The sequence below is a fragment of the Pituophis catenifer genome, unplaced genomic scaffold (assembly GCF_029215685.1).
Source record: "Pituophis catenifer annectens isolate HBS135680 unplaced genomic scaffold, rPitCat1.0.hap2 SCAF_2, whole genome shotgun sequence".
Lineage (NCBI taxonomy): Eukaryota > Metazoa > Chordata > Lepidosauria > Squamata > Colubridae > Pituophis > Pituophis catenifer.
In genome coordinates this window covers 200,819,336-200,837,079 of record NW_027256882.1, presented here as the reverse complement: position 1 = coordinate 200,837,079, position 17,744 = coordinate 200,819,336, and the positions used below count along the sequence as shown (strand labels likewise).

Sequence of the window (17,744 nt, the reverse complement as noted above, 5' to 3'; positions counted from 1 at the left end):
TGAACTATAGTCTTCAAGCAGTCCTGCAGAGGTGACTGTAAAAGGATCTAACTTGGTTATTAGGGAGGAGTTTTGTTCCTGTTGAACCTGATAAAAGTAGTCAAGATTTCTGCAATTGTTAGCTTTGCCATCTTTGTTTAAAATCCATATTCCTCGAGGTTGGCTAAGGCTTCCAGGAGGTAACATTGGGTCTTGGCAGTGATAAAGAGAGCCTTGGTACCAATAGAGCCTTGGTAGTACAGGGGTTTAAGGCACCCTGTTATTAAGCTGGTTATTAAAACCAGCTGCCTGCAATTACTGCAGGGTTCGAATCTCGCCAAGGCTCAAGGTTGACTCAGCCTTCCATCCTTTCTAAGGTAGGTAAATTGAGGACCCAGTTGTGGGGGCAATAAGCTGACTTTGTATAAATATACAAAAGGATGAAGGCTATTGCTGAGCACATTGTAAGCCACCCTGAGTCTTCGGAGAAGGGCGGCATATAAATCAAATTAAAAAAAAAATAAAAAAAAATAAAGGGATGGTCCTGCCATCTCTAAAGGAAGCTATGGGCCGCCTCTTCCTCAAACAACCATATTCGCCCTCAAACGACAATTGTCCAGGAACATCTGATGATCTTGGACAATTGTCAGCCAATTTCCAACTGTCCCTTTTGGGGGAAGGAGATAGAGAAGTTAATTGTACAGCAGCTTCAGAGAACTCTGCAGAAGCAGATTACCTGGATGTCTTCCAGTCAAGATTCAGGCTGAGGTATGGGACTGAGAACACATTACTTACACTCTAGGATAATCTCTGGGGGGAGCGGGAATGGGGTGATGTGTGTGTTCTTATTTTGGACCTCCCAGCTGCTTTTGATACTACAGGTAATCCTCAATTTACGACCATAATTGATCCCAGAATTTATGTTAGTAAGTGTTATGTTCATTTGTAAAGTGAATTTTGCCCCATTTTACAACTTTTCTTGTTACATTTGTTAAGTGAATCACCGCAGTTGTTAAATTAGTAACACGGTTTTTAAGCGAATCCGGATTCTCCATTGACTTTGCTTGTCAGAAATCATGGCCACATGATGCCAGGCACTGCAACCGTCATAAATATGAACCAGTTACCAAGCATCTGAAGGTAAATCACGTGACCATGGGGATGCTGCAATGGTCAAGTGTGGAAAAATGGTCATAAGTCTTTTTTCCAGTGTCATCATATCTTCGAATGGTCATTAAACAAACTATTGTAAGTCGAGGACTACCTGTACTAATCATGATATCCTTCTGGACTGGGTCCAGAGTTTGGGGATGGGCTGCCTAAATCTGAAACCTTTTTCTGGAGTTCTATTTGTTTAATATCTGGAAGAGAAGGCTGGGCTAGAGATGCCATCAACAAAGAAATAGACCTCATGATCAAACTTTATTGGTGATGGCCCCCCTCCTTTGGAACAGCTTATCTCTGGATATCTGAGCTACCCAGTCCATGTTACATTTTCAAAATTATTAATTCTCGACACAGTACTTCCAGAAGGCATTTAGAAATTATTAAGAGCCTCGGTGGTGCAGCGGACTAAAGTGCTGTTAAGTGCTAGCACTTAGCTGCCAGCTGCCTGCAATTAGTGCAAGTTCAAATCTCACCAGGCTCAAGGTTGACTCAGCCTTCTATCCTTTCGAGGTAGGTAAATTGAGGACCCGGATTGTGGGGGCAATAAGCCAACTTTGTATAGAACAACACCGCTTGGGGGGGGGGTGTCGAAAGCCCTAATAAGCAGGTATATACAAAAAAATATGCAGGCTATTGCTATAATGCATTGTAAGCCACCCTGAGTCTACAGAGAAGGGCGGCATATAAATTGGACTAATAATAATAATAAATAATAATAATAAAATAATTGAAAAATATATTTTCCCTTAGTGGGGAGGATTGATGGCGATTTGTTACTCTTCTTCCAGTTTTACCTCTATTGTATGTAATGCCTTGTAAGCAGTTTAGAGCCCTGGGAAATGGAGAGGTGTATAAATTGAAGTGATAAAGAAATAAATGAACCAGTAACATAGTTTTTTTTCCAATTCTTAATGCACGGAAGGAGGCTCAGTAAATTGTTTTACTACCTACTTTCTTTCAGTTGCCTTCACCCTTGTCCCGTATTTCAGCTCTTGGGCTCCAGGAGCTGAAATATGGTAGACAGAAAATACTTCTCATTTACTGAATCAAAGCAAGCTGTTGTCATTGGTCTTTTTGCTCTCTGGCATTCAGTGAATAATTTGAATTGCATATCCCCAGTATTTTCTCTAGGCCATGTAGTTCCTGCATTAATGTACAGTACATTGACCATCAGAAAGAATAGTACCCTTTGCTTGTCATTGGTCTGCTATAACTTTGTTTTGTGATGTTTTAGCTAATTTTTGATAGTTTGATAAACTACATAAAAAATAAATGTTTAGTAGGTAGGAAGCTTCCCTTAAAGATAAGGTTGGCATTTCATAACAGCAGCTTGCATTTCTTCCTCTCTCCTTATGGTATATTTAGTTGCTTCATACATTAGACAATTTCTATGACTCACTGATTGACCTTAGGCCTCACCAACCTCACAAATCATTATGCAAATAACAGTGGGTACAAAAACTGTGTGGGCTATTTTGCACAGCTTGGGAGAAAGCAGAATGCAATTCTAATAAGTAAAGAAATCAGTACATAACCCGTTATCTCAAAATATATCAAGTGCCAATGCTAGTAATGTCATTATTAAATATTTATAAAGGCTGTATAGCAAATGCTGTCTTCAATATACAATCTTATTCCAGAATGTTCTACTTTAAAATCCAGCAATAAAAATATTTATGTATTAAATTTCTAAATATTTATGTATTAAATTACATTACCCATCTCACCTCAAGTGGCTGCCAATTTAGCTGGTTTAAAAGCAGAATTAAGGTGAACACAGGATTATGTTCACCCAAGTCAAAAGATTGGAAATTAAAACGGATGCCTCAATTATAGATATATCTCATGACGTTAATGATGTTATACAAAATGTTGACTTAAGTCAATTTGGTAACATTTTTTAGCCAAGGATAAATTTACATTTTGAGAGTAAGTGATGAGTACATATACAAAATGGCAGGGATATCTCCCAATTTTCAGCATAATTGCCATTGTGGACACGGGGAAGTCAGAAAACACATGAGAAGTCAAATCAGTCCAGAAAGAATCCCACTTGCATAAAGACTTTGTGGAGAAGGTTGTATAATTTTTCACTGCACCCGGTGAATAATTTTTGCTTCCCCCAGATTTGGGCTGACTGAACAAGGGAAAGTAAGGGTAGGTGGAAAACTAATTATAGATAAACATAGCTTTGACTCTACAGTGACATTACTGACTGTGGGTTATTTATTTCCCAAGGCAGCAACCTCAGTTTCTAAAATCCCTGGCTGTGGAATTTGACTGAATTTGAGGTAGCCTTAATTCTGGACTTTTTCTAATGAATTTCCTTGATTTTTGTCAAGGAATTTATCACTGTTGATTTATAGTTCCAAGCTTCTTCCCTGGTTTCTGGTAAATAAGCTTGTGTGATAAATAGGATTTGTTAATGATGCATAGTTCATATTTTTAATGTTTCCAACAATAAATATAATTAATAATGTTTCTTAATGAGAAGAAATTAATATAGTAATTGGTTGGTTATATGCCATCAAGTTGATATTGACTGTTAGCAGCCAAATAGATGTATGGCTCCTTCTGAATGTTGTCTTTACATACTCATGGAAAAATGGAGCTTTGGCTTCTGATTGGGCATTAACCAAATGTATAACAATTAAAATGTACATGCAACATAAACCACTGTACAATATGTAGTTAATCCATACCTTTCCGCCCTGCAGGTTCCAGTTGCACATTGTTTAGGACCCATAGGACATTACAAGAGAAAATTCTGTTCTGTGTGCAGAAAGCAGTTGGAAAGTCCAGCATTTCGCTGTGAAGGTAAACTCCAAAGAGATTGGCTTATACTACTAGTCAGCATAGCTTAATTTCACTGTTGACTCCTTTTCTCCTGATTCCGATCTATGTTTTTCTATTTAAAAAAAAATGTATGAGTGTTTTTTTTGATCTTTAAAGAAAGTCCGAAGACTTGCTGGAAAAAAAAATTCAAAAGGAAACCTGTATTCTCCTTGCATTGGAATTATGTCTGTCAATGAAACATATTTCTTTGTGTTTCATGGCATTCACCACTGAATTTATTTATTTATTATTATTTATTAATTCAATTTGTCTGCCGCCCCTCTCCGAAAACTCAGGGCGGCTCACAATACATTTAAAATCATTATAAAAAACATTTAAAAATTAAAAACATTAAAAACATTAAAACTCATTCACACCATTCATGGCTGGATCTCGCCGGATCGCAAGAGTGAGATCAACGGCCCCAGGCCTGCCGGAAAAGCCAGGTCTTCACCGCTTTTCGGAAGGCCAATAGGGTGGGGATGGTCTGAACCTCAGCAGGTAACTGGTTCCAGAGAGCTGGGGCAGCCACAGAGAAGGCCCTCCCCCGTGGGCCCGCCAGCCAGCATTGTTTAGCTGAAGGGACCTGGAGGAGACCAACTCTGTGGGATCTTACCGGTCGTTGGGAGTTATGCGGTAGAAGGCGGTCTTGAAGATATGGGGAATATCTGAATGGGAAATTTGTCTCTGATACAGACGTTTTTATTGTACATGCAAAGCAACAGATGGGGAGGAGTAAAGAAGATAATAAGAAGGATAAATGATAATAATACAGCCATACTACATTGGTAAATATACTGTACATCAGTGGCTCCCAACCTTTTGGGCACTAGGGACTGGTTTTGTGGAGAGAGGTTCTTCCGCGGACTGGAAGGGGTGTGATTTCACATGCTGCTTGCATTCCCCTGATGGCGGTTTTGCTTGTTTGCGCGACCTGGTTTGTGGCATGCCACGGACTGGTGCCGGTCCATGGACCGGGGGTTGGGGACCTCTTCTGTACATAGACGTTAGACAGCACTGTGAAATTTAGGTGTTTAGCAGATCACTTAATTTAAATAACTTTTAAATTTGTATTCAGAATATTTTACTTACAAATTCTACAACGATAAACCAATTGTAATAGTTTTTAAAAGTTTATCCTGGAAAGAAGTAAATATAGAGATGCACGTGGGTAAACAGATGCAGAGGAAAGTTAATTTTGCTTTCCCCTGTTTATTTCAGTGTGTGAGATACATGTACACACAGACTGTGCCCCCTTTGCTTGCAGTGATTGCCGTGAGTGCCATCAAGATGGTCATCAAAATCATGTGAGTATACTTTTAGCTAGTTACACTTTTATCAAAACTTTAAATGTTATCCACAGTATGCAGTGCTAGAAGGAAAACTAAAACAAGAACAAAACAAAAAACAAAAAAAGAAAAGAAAAATTGCTTTTGACTGTGTATGCCTCTACGTGTCTGTGTGTATATGAGTGGTTTTTACATACATATACATAAATATTAAACACTGTTGTAAAATATAATTAATATAGTTAATTAATGGTGATGAATTTCAATAAATTTCCCAACTTCTTGTTGTTGGATTATCTTTTCAGTTAAATAAATTTCCCACACCTTTAAATATTGCTCATCCAATGAAAAAAATGTATCCTAGCTTTTCAGTGTTTTTCAGTAATAGTTTGGTAGATAACAACAAAAATTAATTTGTATCCAGAGTCACGCAAATGTGATGGGCTGTATAGAAATTTGATGGATAAATAAATAAATAAGCAATTGACCAATGCTGCCAAATTTTTTTGCAAAGTTGTGACCAAAGAAAATAACTAGTAGAGCATTGCTACTAATTGGTAACCAATTTGCTTGGATATTTGTTCATAAAATCTAAATTAAAATTTATTCAATGATAGTTTGGTTTATCAGATCCACTTTGGGTAGATTTCAGATGCAACAGACAGAATTTCCATTCAAACATCCTTTTGATATAGCAGGAATGTCCTGCTGAAACAATCTGGATATAATAATTAAAACAAAATGCAAAAAGGACATATTAATTTTTCCTTCTTTGCATTACTGAAAGTCCTTTGCATAATAATATAATTAATCAGATAAGGTAAATTACACCATTCTCCTCCATTTATGCTATTATGGAAATAGTATAAATCAATACAAATTACATAATTTGCATTTAATAGGTATTTAGGAAAAGCAAACATGCCAGCCCATGTATGATGCATTAAATAAACTTTCACTGCATAATGTAGTGAAAGTTTAGAGTTTAGTGCCTCTTGGGGATTGCGTTCACACTCAATTCAATACCACAGAGAGCTCCAGGGAAATTCATCAAGTTTAATTCCCAACTTCACTTCTCAGGATTTACTAAGTTTTTTAAAAATAAATATACTTAATATAAGAGTTCTATATAATATTGAAAAAATGCACCAGATTTTAAATGAAGGAGAGATGCATTGATTTTCAGATGTTATTTATGGCCGTAGTTGATGGGATCCTGTCAGCTTGCTGAACTCAATTCATTTGAAAGAAATTGGGGCTATGAGCAATCCTTTTCCATAATCATTTGGGTTTGCTTTGAATAACATGGGAAGTAAATTTGCTCAGAGATACATAATAAAAAGTCTTTAATATATAAATGAATAACTGGCTGCTCAATATGGTCATTAAAATTTCTGAAAATGTATTTTTCTTGGCTTTCTGTTTGATCTTAGATTCTTCCAGTGTGATAATGTACGGTAACTAACTTTATCAGAGTTAATTTCTGATGATAATAGCAACAATAATTTATTTAATAAATTATAACAATAGTTTGTTATGTCTATGGAGATTCTCAGTCATCCAGGTCATGGTTGTCCCAAAGATGCTTTTTTTTCAAGAGGCAACTGGACTTTCTGGTTTTTCTTTGAAGACGTTTTACTTCTCATCCAAGAAGCTTCTTCAGCTCTCACCCCACCATCCAGCCAGAGCTGAAGAAGCTTCTTGGACGAGAAGTAAAACGTCTTCAAAGAAAAACCAGAAATATATAACTATAAGGTACTCCTCAACTTACAACCATTCATTTAGTGACCATTTGAAGTTACAACGGCACTAAAAAAAGTGACTTATGACTGTTTTTCACACCTGCGACCATTGCAGCATCCCCAAGGTCACGTGAGCAAAATTCAAACGGTTGGCAGTTGACATATATTTATGACGGTTGTAGTATCTCTGCATCATGTGATCACTTGAAACCTTCTGACAAGCGAAGTCAATGGGGAAAGCTGGATTTGCTTAGCGACCGTGTTACTAACTTAACAACTGCAGTGATTCACTTAACAACTGTGGCAAGAAAGGTCGCAAAATGGGGCAAAGCCTTTGCTTTCTTCTGGGTTACTTTTTATAATATTTCCCAGTATAGTCTGTTGGGTAGCTTTTGGATACTTTCCCATCCAAATACTCAAGTTCGACCCTGTTAGGGCAAAACATTATGATGCCCTCTTAATGTAATTCTTGTGATTCTGCTTCTCTTTATAGGATATGTACCATCATCACTGGAGGGAGGGAAACCTTTCATCAGGCTCACGTTGCAAAGTTTGTAAGAAAACCTGTGGCTCTTCTGACGTGCTCTCGGGTATGAGATGTGAATGGTGTGGCATCCTGGTAAGTAGATTAAGGCTTAGGCAAGTCTCCAAGGAAACAAAGAATAAATATATTCAAAGGAAAGAAAGTTGTTCTCCAAAAGATCTTTTCCATAACCGTGCGAAACAAAACACAGTATCGATATGTACATGAAACCTCACAGCATCTACTCTGGGAAACCATCATGTTCTCCGTAGTGATGCCTAGATTAATAATAAAAATGGTTATTTAAATTAATAGAATGTATTGGTACAACGCAAAGTTAGAGATTAAATGTTTAGCCTTCAAAGCAGAACATTTGTTCCTTCTGAATAGCAGCATTAAATAGAAAACTGGAGTTTGGTTTGAGGGAGGAAAATAACCCATGATTATTTCCACCATTAAAACCTAGCGAGCAGAGGTGTGGGGATGGTCAAAAGAAATCAAGATGCTGACCACAAAGATGTGACTGAGCCTGATTCAGTTTGTCTGTTTTTCATGGCCGCCATCTTGGCCCTTTGGACCACATTCGGTGGATATCTCTGTAGCTGAGAGAAAAGTATATGAGGAAGTTTTGGCAAAGTTTCAGCATACAGGTGGTCCTCGTTTAATAACCATTCATTCAACAACTGTTCAAACTTAGAAAAGCACTGAAGGAGTACTTCTTATGACCAGTCCTTAAAGTTCTGGCTCTTTCAGTGCCCCATGGTCATGGGTCTGTGATCCGGTCACTCAACAACCAGCCCAGATTTCCACAATCAGATAATCATGATTTGCAGCCTTCCTGGGTGGCTTTCCACAAACAAAATCAGCAGGGAGTTAGAAGTTCTCACTTAATGACCTGCAGTAATTCACCGATCAATAGTAACCAGGGCTTGCCAGAATTGCTGTTGCTTAGCATTCCAGACCTATGATTTTGCATTGCTTAGCAACAGAAATTCCAGCCCGTTATCATCATTAAGCGAGGACATACGGTATGTGTGTGCCTTATCCCTTTTCGCTTTTACTATTAAAAGCAGGCTATTAAAGTTTCACCTGAATTAAACTTGAAAGTATTTTTTTTCTATTCTGCTGTCAGAACTTGAAACCATCCAGGCACACAAAATATCTTTTGCGCTGTGGAGATCAAGGAAGAGAAGACATGTGGTTAATCTTTTACCTTAATTAGAAAACAAGATAGAAAACATTCTAACAATCAGCAATCCAAAATTCCTGGATGTTCTGTTGGCTACTTATTAAATCAAATAAGCTTCAGAATTATTAGCATGACGTGTGTCTCTGTGCGTGTGTCTGTCTGTGTAGTTAATAAATCTCTACAGATGGTAACATTTCTGCTAGTTAAGGAGGGAGCCAGTTTGATCTAATGTAGTGATGGTTAACCTTTTCGGGCCCCCCCAATGCAATGTGTGTTTGGCACCCGTGTATGCGTGTGTGCCCTGCCTACTGCATGCGTGCAAGGCTCCCCGCATGTGCCCTGCCCCCCCCATGCATGCAAAGCCCCCGCATGTGGCCCGCCCCCACGCATGCTGAACAAACCACTGCATGCGCCCTGCCCCCGCACATGAATGCACACCCCGCATGCGCCCCACCCCCCACGCATGCACGACAGAGACCCGAAGACCAGCTGGCCAGCGCGCATGCATGCGCAGCAGAGCTGAGCTGGGGCAATGGCTCACGTGCCCAAAGAGAGGGCGCTGCGTGTCACCTCTGGCACGCATGCCATAGGTTCGCCATCACGGGTCTGTGGTTAAGGCACCAGGCTAGAAACCAGAAGACTCTGCATTCAAGTCCGGTCTTAGCCACGAAAGCTAACTGGGTGACCTTGGGCCAATCGTTCTCTCTCAGTCTAGCTCACCTCACAGGATTGTTGTGGGGAAAATAGGAGGAAAAAAGAGGATCAAAAGCAGAGATTATACTACCTGAGACTTCTCAGGAAACAACAACTGAATGAAAAACTGCTGGTGGCCTTCTACTGCTGCACCATAGAGAGTATTTTAACTTACTGCATCTGTCTATGGTTTGCCAATTGTACAGTGGCAGATAGGACAGCACTCCAGAGGGTCAACATCATTGCCCAGAGGATCATTGGTTGCCCTCTGCCCTCTTTGGAAGAGCTTTATAGCTCCCGCTGCCTTAAGAAAGTTCAAAACATTCTTAAAAATCCATCTCATCCTGAGCACCCATTTTTTGAACTATTACCATCTGGCAGACGGTACAGGATAATAAAAACAAGGACAAATAGATTGAAAAACAGCTCCTATCCCAGGGCAATAACCATATTGAATTCTACGGTATAGTGCAATATCGGGTTTTCAATTTCAGTTATATAGAATGTAAAGGATGTATGTTTGTATTTTTATAGTTATAATGTACACTGAAGACGGCATTTAATTTTGTTGTACCATGTGCAATGACAAAGTAAACTAAACTAAATTAGATATGTTCGCCACCTTGGGTTGCTTATAAAAACAATAAAGGAGGAATATTAATTTTTAAAAAGTTTTAAGAATAAGAAAAAGTAAGACAGACTAAGAGAATTAGTTTGGTGTAATGGATAAAGCAACAGGCTAGAAACTAGGAAACTGTGAGTTCTAAACCTGCCTTAGGCACAAAGCTGGCTGGGTGACTTAGGGCCAGTCACTCCCTCTCAGCCATAGGAAGAAAGAACTTTAAAAATGCTGCCAAAAGACCTGTAGGGACTTGTACAGTTGTTGCCAGGAATCAAGACTGACTTGGAAACACACAGACGCTAATAAAAGAAGTTTGATATCATGAAGTAGAACCATAGAGTAAAAGTAAACTTAAAAAACCAGATAAATGTTAGCTGTTATTTCTGATGCTATCAGTACTTATTTTATAAAAGAACGGAAGCATTCTTGTGTTCAAACGATTTCCTCATTCCTTGTAAGGGAAATCTGATTTTCCTAAGTATGAACTTTCTTCCTCCATTGAAACAGTTTGTACTTCTGAGTATATAGACACTCAAATTATTATTGAAGCTCACATATGGATTTGGATTTTTGAGAAATTAATAGTAGTTACGGCTAAAAGAATGTTGAATCATATAGCACTGAAAATATAAGTGTTTCCATCTCTGATCCGCATAGCAGCTTTTTGGGGAAAAAAACATTAAGTTTGTCAAAACTCCCACCATTTCTATGTTTTATCGCTGCCACTGTAGAATATCACAAACTACAGAAGACAAAATGTAATGTTGCAACCTCTTGGCTATACTGACACAGCTTCTTGAGAACTTGATGTTGTGTTTTCTGTAGGCTCATGCCGCTTGCTGTGTGATTGTGCCTCCTGAGTGTACTTTTGGAAGATTAAGGAATATGATTCTCCCTCCCAGTTGTGTGCGATTATTTTGTCGGAACTTCAGTAAAATGCACTGTTTCCGAATATCAGAAAGCATACAAGCAGAGCCAGGTAAAGTTCAGAAATTATGTTAAGCGATTCAGAATCATGTTAAACTGTTGCATTATTGTTTTCTCTCTCTCTCTTTCTCTGTCTTTCTCTTGTATTCATATTATTATGAGTTATTGTTAAATAACATTATGACTTGATTTGGTCTGCTACAGGTAGTCTTTGTTTAGTGACCATAAACTGAACTGGCAACTTGATCATTAAGCAAAGCAATCACTAAATGGAACTGGTCCTGTTTTTAATGATCTTACTTCAGATTTCCTTTGTTTTATAGGCTTGCTAAAGTAGTAGATGTGGGCGCTGGTTAATTTTCCTTACCTTTGTAACTGCAAACAGTTGCTGACCATGGTAGTCGCAAAACGAGAACTAGCTATAATACATTATCATCAATGTAAATAGCTATTCTGGCAAGAGTCTTGAGATTATTTTTCTTCCAAGGGTTAGAAACATTGACAGTTTGTAGGTTTCAAAAAAATATGAGATGAAATGGCTTGCCCAGTTCAAAATATCAGGAAACTGTGGTTTTGGGGGTTTGTTTTGAACTCACTAAATATAAGAAAACACTTTAACCCTTTACTGGAAAAGGATGATGGTGACAGCAAACTAAACTAATATTTTGTAATATTTTGGCAAAGTAGTAAGCCAAAATTTTAAATTTTAAATTTTAAAATTTAAATTCTCAGTTTATCAAAAATTGTATAGTACAGCCTTCTTTTTCTGATGTGTTACACATAGATTGAAACTATAGTTTCCACAATTCCAAGCCAACACACCAATTACAAATTTGTAGTGGAAAAAAAGAGGCCACTATAGCACAACATGGGATAGATTTGGTGATCAGACAAATATGCAAAGTTTTTTTTTTAATCCTGTGTTTTATTTTCCTTGGGTTATCCTGAAAAAAACAACAACACCATTCAGAGTCTAAAGCAATATTTTGCTGCCCTCTACAGTACATCTTAGACCAATATTTTCATTTTCAGGAAAATTTATTTATTTTATTTAGCTGCCAATCTCAGAAACCTTTCTTTGGATGGCATATTTAAAAACATCCCCCCCTCCCCCCAATTCAGTGGTGTCTGATTCTCAGAGACTTCCTGGAAAGGTCCCTGCAGTTTTCTTGACAAGGTTTATCAAAAGTGGTTTGCCATTGCCTCCTTCTTGGGGTTGTGAGAGAGTTACTGGCAAGGCCACCCACTGGCTTTGTAACCAAGGCCAAAAACTCAAAATCTCCCAGTTCCTAGCCTGGTGCCTTAATCACTACACCAAACTGGCATGCCAATTAAATTTAATTGTTTAATTAAAGCAAACATAAATAAAAAGCCAAGATACTTTCTTTTTAGATTTTTGGTGACTCTTTTCCTGAGTTGTTGTCCACTTATTTGTATTCTTTAAGCTACGAAGTAAGCTTTATTCCCAACATATTACAGATTTACCAACCACCTGTTCTCTTTTGCCACTAACCAGTTGTCAACAAACATCACAGTTTAATCCATCTACGTTGCCAACCATTGCATCTTAATTCCTGTTTTCTCCCAATTCTTCCTAAAATCCCCAGAATTTAACATGCCTCCTCTAAGTGTGTTATAGCTCTTTCTCCTGTACGAGAAACACTATTCTATGAGGAGCTAAACCAATTGATTGTCTCAGCTTTGTCCATCAGCTAAGAGAAGGAATGACAGAACCTGGGGATGGAATCAAAAGAGGAACAAGTCCGACCTCTCTTGAATCCCGTTGACCCTTATTTAGGACGAAAGTAGGGCTAAACTAGATTCTTGTAGTTAAGCATGAGTAGTAAAAAAATCAGTTTAATTGGAACTTCACCTCTGATCCGGGTCTTTTGCACCTGACATCAGCTGCCTAATCAAAAACACGTATTTTAAGTTTCTCCATGGATTCAGGAACCCCAATAGCAAGCCGAATATAGGTTGTTGCAGTATCATTTTGTTCTTCATAAAAATAATAAATAAAACATAATAAATTTGTGCCAGGTTCTTTGATTCAGGAGCAGAATGTTCCAGGGTTAATGAAGTTTGCACATCTCTGCTATGAAACAGTTTCATTGTGGCTATAGTGATTTTTAAACCCCCAAGGGAATAAATGTCATTAGTATCCTGATTATGCACTCTTCATTATGTAATAGATTATGTCAATGTAAGAAGAATAATATTGGGAGCCTGCTTTTTTCTGAATACTGTAGTATCCTTAAAATAATACATTATCCTCCATATAAAATGCCTTTCCCAATTTTTCTTTCGACAGATGATGACGATGATGTTGATAGTTCAACACAATCATCAGTAAAAGAATCCCAGGTTTCAGCAGATTCGAGTAAGTGGCATCTGATATTAAGTACATATTCTCTCCAGAGCACAAAGATTTATACACAGATAATCTGCAGTTTTTTTATTGTGCAAAATGTTCAGTCCAAAAGATTGTCAAGACGTTGGTGTAGAGCAGGGGTATCAAACTCGCGGGCCAGATGCATCACATGCTGGCCACGCCCATCCCCCTTTAGCGAAAGAAAAAAGTTGTGATACGTCACGGGATGACAATGTGACACCGTGGGTTTGACACCCCTGGTGTAGAGAGTCAGGAGCAGGGGTGGGTTCTAAATTTTTTTACTACCGGTTCTGTGGGCGTGGCTTATTTTGTGGGCATGGCTTGGTGGGAGGTAATGTGACTGGGTGGGCATGGCCAACTTTTTTTTTTTTTAACTTTTAAAAGCATTTTTTCTACAACCTTAAGAGGTTGCAGAAAAAAATGCTTTTAAAAGCCTCTGACGATCAGGCAACTCAGCTGGGATCACCAGAGGCTCTTAAAGGCGTTTTTTTCCTACAACCTCTTTGGTTGAAGAGGTTGTAGAAAAAATGCTTTTAAAAGCCTCTGACGATCCCAGCTGAGCTGCGCGATCATCAGAGGCTTTTTATTTTACTTTTAAAAGCATTTTTTTCGGCCAAAGAGGTTGTAGAAAAAATGCTTTTAAAAGTAAAAAAAAAAAGCTTCTGTTGAGGTGGGCGGGGTAAGCAAGCGGCGACCGGGCTGGGGACCGGTTCGGTGACATGGCCAGCCAATGTTATTATCAGTTCTCCGAACTACTACAAATTTTTACTACCGGTTCTTGCGAACCGGGAACAACCCACCACTGGTCAGGAGGATGATCTTGCAGAAATATGCAGAAACCCTCCTTACCTGAGCAAAAAGGGATGAAATAACCTTTAAAATCCAAACAAAGATATAACATTTGGAAGTTGTTCAGGTAGATGCCTCCTTGATTCACTGAAGTATAAGAAGGAGAAGGAACAACACAGTCTGACTTGTTAGACTTTGTTATTATAGCCAGTCTTAATGAACATTTTAGCCTTTTTTGGAGATGATTTCCTCATATGGCCTACTAGCGCAGCTGACATCTAGCCAGCTCTTGTAATTGACAATATTGTTATTAAACAAATGATTAATTCAAGCTGTTTGCATGATTCAGCCCTTTAAAGTGCCTGCAATGCAGCTGCTTTGAAATATAACGGTACCTTTTTATTATTGAATATTTAAAAATATGTAACATAAGGTTAAAACTGTTAAATTAACCTAATATCATAACTATAAAATGACATATGAAAAGAAATCCGCTGCTCTCTCTATTGAATTAAATATATGTATTCATTGTGGTTGATTAATTGTCTATACCCGTGATGGCAAACCTGTGTGCCAGAGGTGGCACACAGAGCCCTCTCTGCTGGCATGCGCACCGTCACCTCAGGTCAGATCTCTGTGTCGTTTCTTTCGTGAGCTTCTGTTTCCCTGCAAACGACGAAACAGAAGCTCAGGAAAGAAAAAGATCTTACCTCTTGCTACGCTGCTGGTGTTGGGATGCCCTGCCTCCCGCCGGTCTTTGGGTCTCTGCTGCGCATGCGTGCATGTCTGTGCATGCACACACATGTTTGTGCATGCACATGTTTGTGTACATATGTCTGTGCATGTGCATATGTTTGCGCATGTGCATGTTCATGCGTGCGTGTGTGCACCTTTCAGTTTGGGCATGCGTGCGCAGTTTGGGCACTCGATGTTTAAAAAGTTCGCCATCACTGGTCTATACACTAGTTTCAATGTGATTTAAAAAGCAGAATTTAATTTTTTTTTACATAAATAATCCTCAAGATATAGATCTCATTGCCTTTTGCATTGTCAAATTTAAGAGCTCCTTACTATTTTGTCAGCTTATTTATTGTACTTTTTAATATAATTGTTATTAACAATGTTTTTCCACAGAGTAAAAACAATGTAAATTTTGAGTTAAAGGGAAATAGAGAAAAGTAATAGAAAAGTGAAAAAGAAATATAAAAAAAAGTAGAAAAGAAAGAAAAAAAGAATAACAAACAAGTGACTTCTGCTCTTCTTAAAAGCAGTTATAAGAACTTTTATATATTTCCACCCCCTCTCTCTCTTAAGGTTACATCAAAGTTTCCTTCTTTCCATAATGTAACCTTTCTAGTCTACTGATCGATAAAATCATCAGTTCATTTTCTTTTTTCGGCTAAAAGTCCCTAAGGGCTGTCCAGTTTTTAATAAATGTAGTAGCTGATCTTTCTCTAAGCAAACAATTTTTCTACCTCTGTCAGACTTCTGTACCAATCCTCTGTTGTGGGTATTTCAGAATCTTCACACAGCAATGATCATATATAAAAACAATCTGCAATGGCCTTTTTCCTAGTTGTCTGTGCATTAATCCCTACTAAGAAGTTCTTGGTTCAGTTGAATCTTTGTCTCCATAATTCTGTATATTACCAAATGTATTTGAATTCAAAACGTTCTGGCTTTTTTACAAGTCCATCAAGCGGGATAACATGACCCTTCATGTTGTCCGCATTTCCAACATATTGTACATTTGAAGTACTTTTTCTCATGATAGATAATTTTTCAGGAGTCATATACCAATGGTGCATCATTTTATAAAAATTCTCCTTTAGATTATAATGTGAATTTCAGTCCTTTCAGCTACATTTTCCCATTGTTCTAACAATGTATGTACCAAATCCTCGGCCAATTTTATCCTATACCCTTTCACGTGTTCATATTCCATTTCAAATTTCAGCAAGAGTGCATACATTTCGGCAATTACACGTATCATCATTTGTACATAATTCAAATTTTGTCTTCTATTGCTCAGTTCTAGATGTCCTGTTATCTACCTTAAATCGTTCTCTTAACTGTGCTTTTATTTGTTGTACTTTTCAGTCATGAAATGGTTTAAAATGCTTGCATTAGAGAAGTTTTGATTTAAGGACGGGGGTGTCAGATGTAAATGCCTTATTCTCTAATGTGTAAATAGTATATGAACGGGGTATCAGGGGTTAACTTATTCTTCACTTCTTAATGTATTCATAATTCACCACTCCCACATATAGCTCCACCCATTGTATATATAAGGAGCTACCTGCACCCTTTTCCTCGCTTCTATCTGTGAATATTCAGTGAATATAGAATGCCTATTGTAAATAAAAGGAAATATATTTAAACCTTTAACTCTTACTAATCTTATTGAGTCTGATCCTGAAAATATTGCAACAAGCTGGTAGCAGAGGATGGTTAATTGACTCAATAAAAAACTTAAAAATGTCTAAGAAAGATAGGCCCAACACCAGGGCCTACAGCAAAGAAATGGAAACAGAACAAGAAATAATCAACGAATCCACAAACGCAATTTCGAGAGAATCCGAAGAATACACCACTGAAAGCGAAGAAATAATAGATGAAGATGATGACCAGGAGGAAATCGAAACAGAGAATAACGAACTCAGGTCAGAGATTTTAAAACTATTAAAGAGCCAGAAGAATGATGAAAGACTCATCGCGAACCTCCAAGATATGCTGAAGAACAGCGGAGCAGCGAGAGAGAAAAACATCACTAATGAAAAATCTAAAGACCCAAAAATAGTGAGTGATATGACTGCAGAGAAAGTCATTGCGAAGAAGAAAAACGGTGATCCCGCGCGAAATTTTGAATGGCAGCCATCTTGGTTTCAACAGGCCTCCAAGGTGAACGAAGCAGAGCCAATCAAAAAGCTCAATTCAAAATTTCTGGCGCGAAAAACATTATCAGACAACGAAAATGAAAAAGAAGATTCAAACACCTCAGAAGAATCAGAATCAGAAAGTGAAGATGATTCAAAAAAATACCAAATAAAATCAGCAATGAAAACGCTTTTTGCTGCATTTGGGCCAAAACTAAAAATTACTAAAAAGATACTGAAGAAGCGAGCGAGCAAGCCAATGTCTCAAGACCTGCCCGCTCCCATCCTGACTACGAGAGCGCCGACGCCCGAACCCAGAGAGCCCTGCCGATACCGCCCTACGCCACAGACCGAAGCAAGCACCAACGCCCTCAAAAGAAGAGGAAGAGCAGCCGCCGTCGTCAGGACTCCCAAAATCGAACCAGAGACCGATTCGTCTGAAGAGGAGCAGAACGAGCGAGCCGCAATGGGGAGAACCTTCCACGACGACTCCAAAGAAGAAATGGACAACGCGCATGCGCAAAACTACGCAGACGGTCCGGGAAGACATGAACTGGCGAGAAGACCATACAGGCTCGTCGCGAGCATCCCCACGCCGTTTTGCAATTTTCTACATTTACGAGACCACGGACTACCTCAGGTTGTAAGTAATGGACCCAATAATGTCGGAAATTTACCCAGTGACTTCCCAAAGCTAAGGGTTGATGGCATTAATTTGCAA

At 38.4% G+C, this 17,744-nt stretch overlaps 1 protein-coding gene across 1 annotated transcript in view; it reads left to right on the top strand.

Moving 5' to 3' along the window:
- The window catches only part of DGKQ (diacylglycerol kinase theta), a 102,843-nt gene that overhangs the window by 38,391 nt on the left and 46,708 nt on the right, over positions 1-17,744 (top strand). The window contains exons 3-7 of the mRNA XM_070935441.1: positions 3,864-3,963; positions 5,203-5,288; positions 7,506-7,631; positions 10,865-11,018; positions 13,278-13,346. Coding sequence (XP_070791542.1) covers positions 3,864-3,963; positions 5,203-5,288; positions 7,506-7,631; positions 10,865-11,018; positions 13,278-13,346 — 535 coding nt within the window. The remainder of the gene's footprint in view (positions 1-3,863; positions 3,964-5,202; positions 5,289-7,505; positions 7,632-10,864; positions 11,019-13,277; positions 13,347-17,744) is intronic.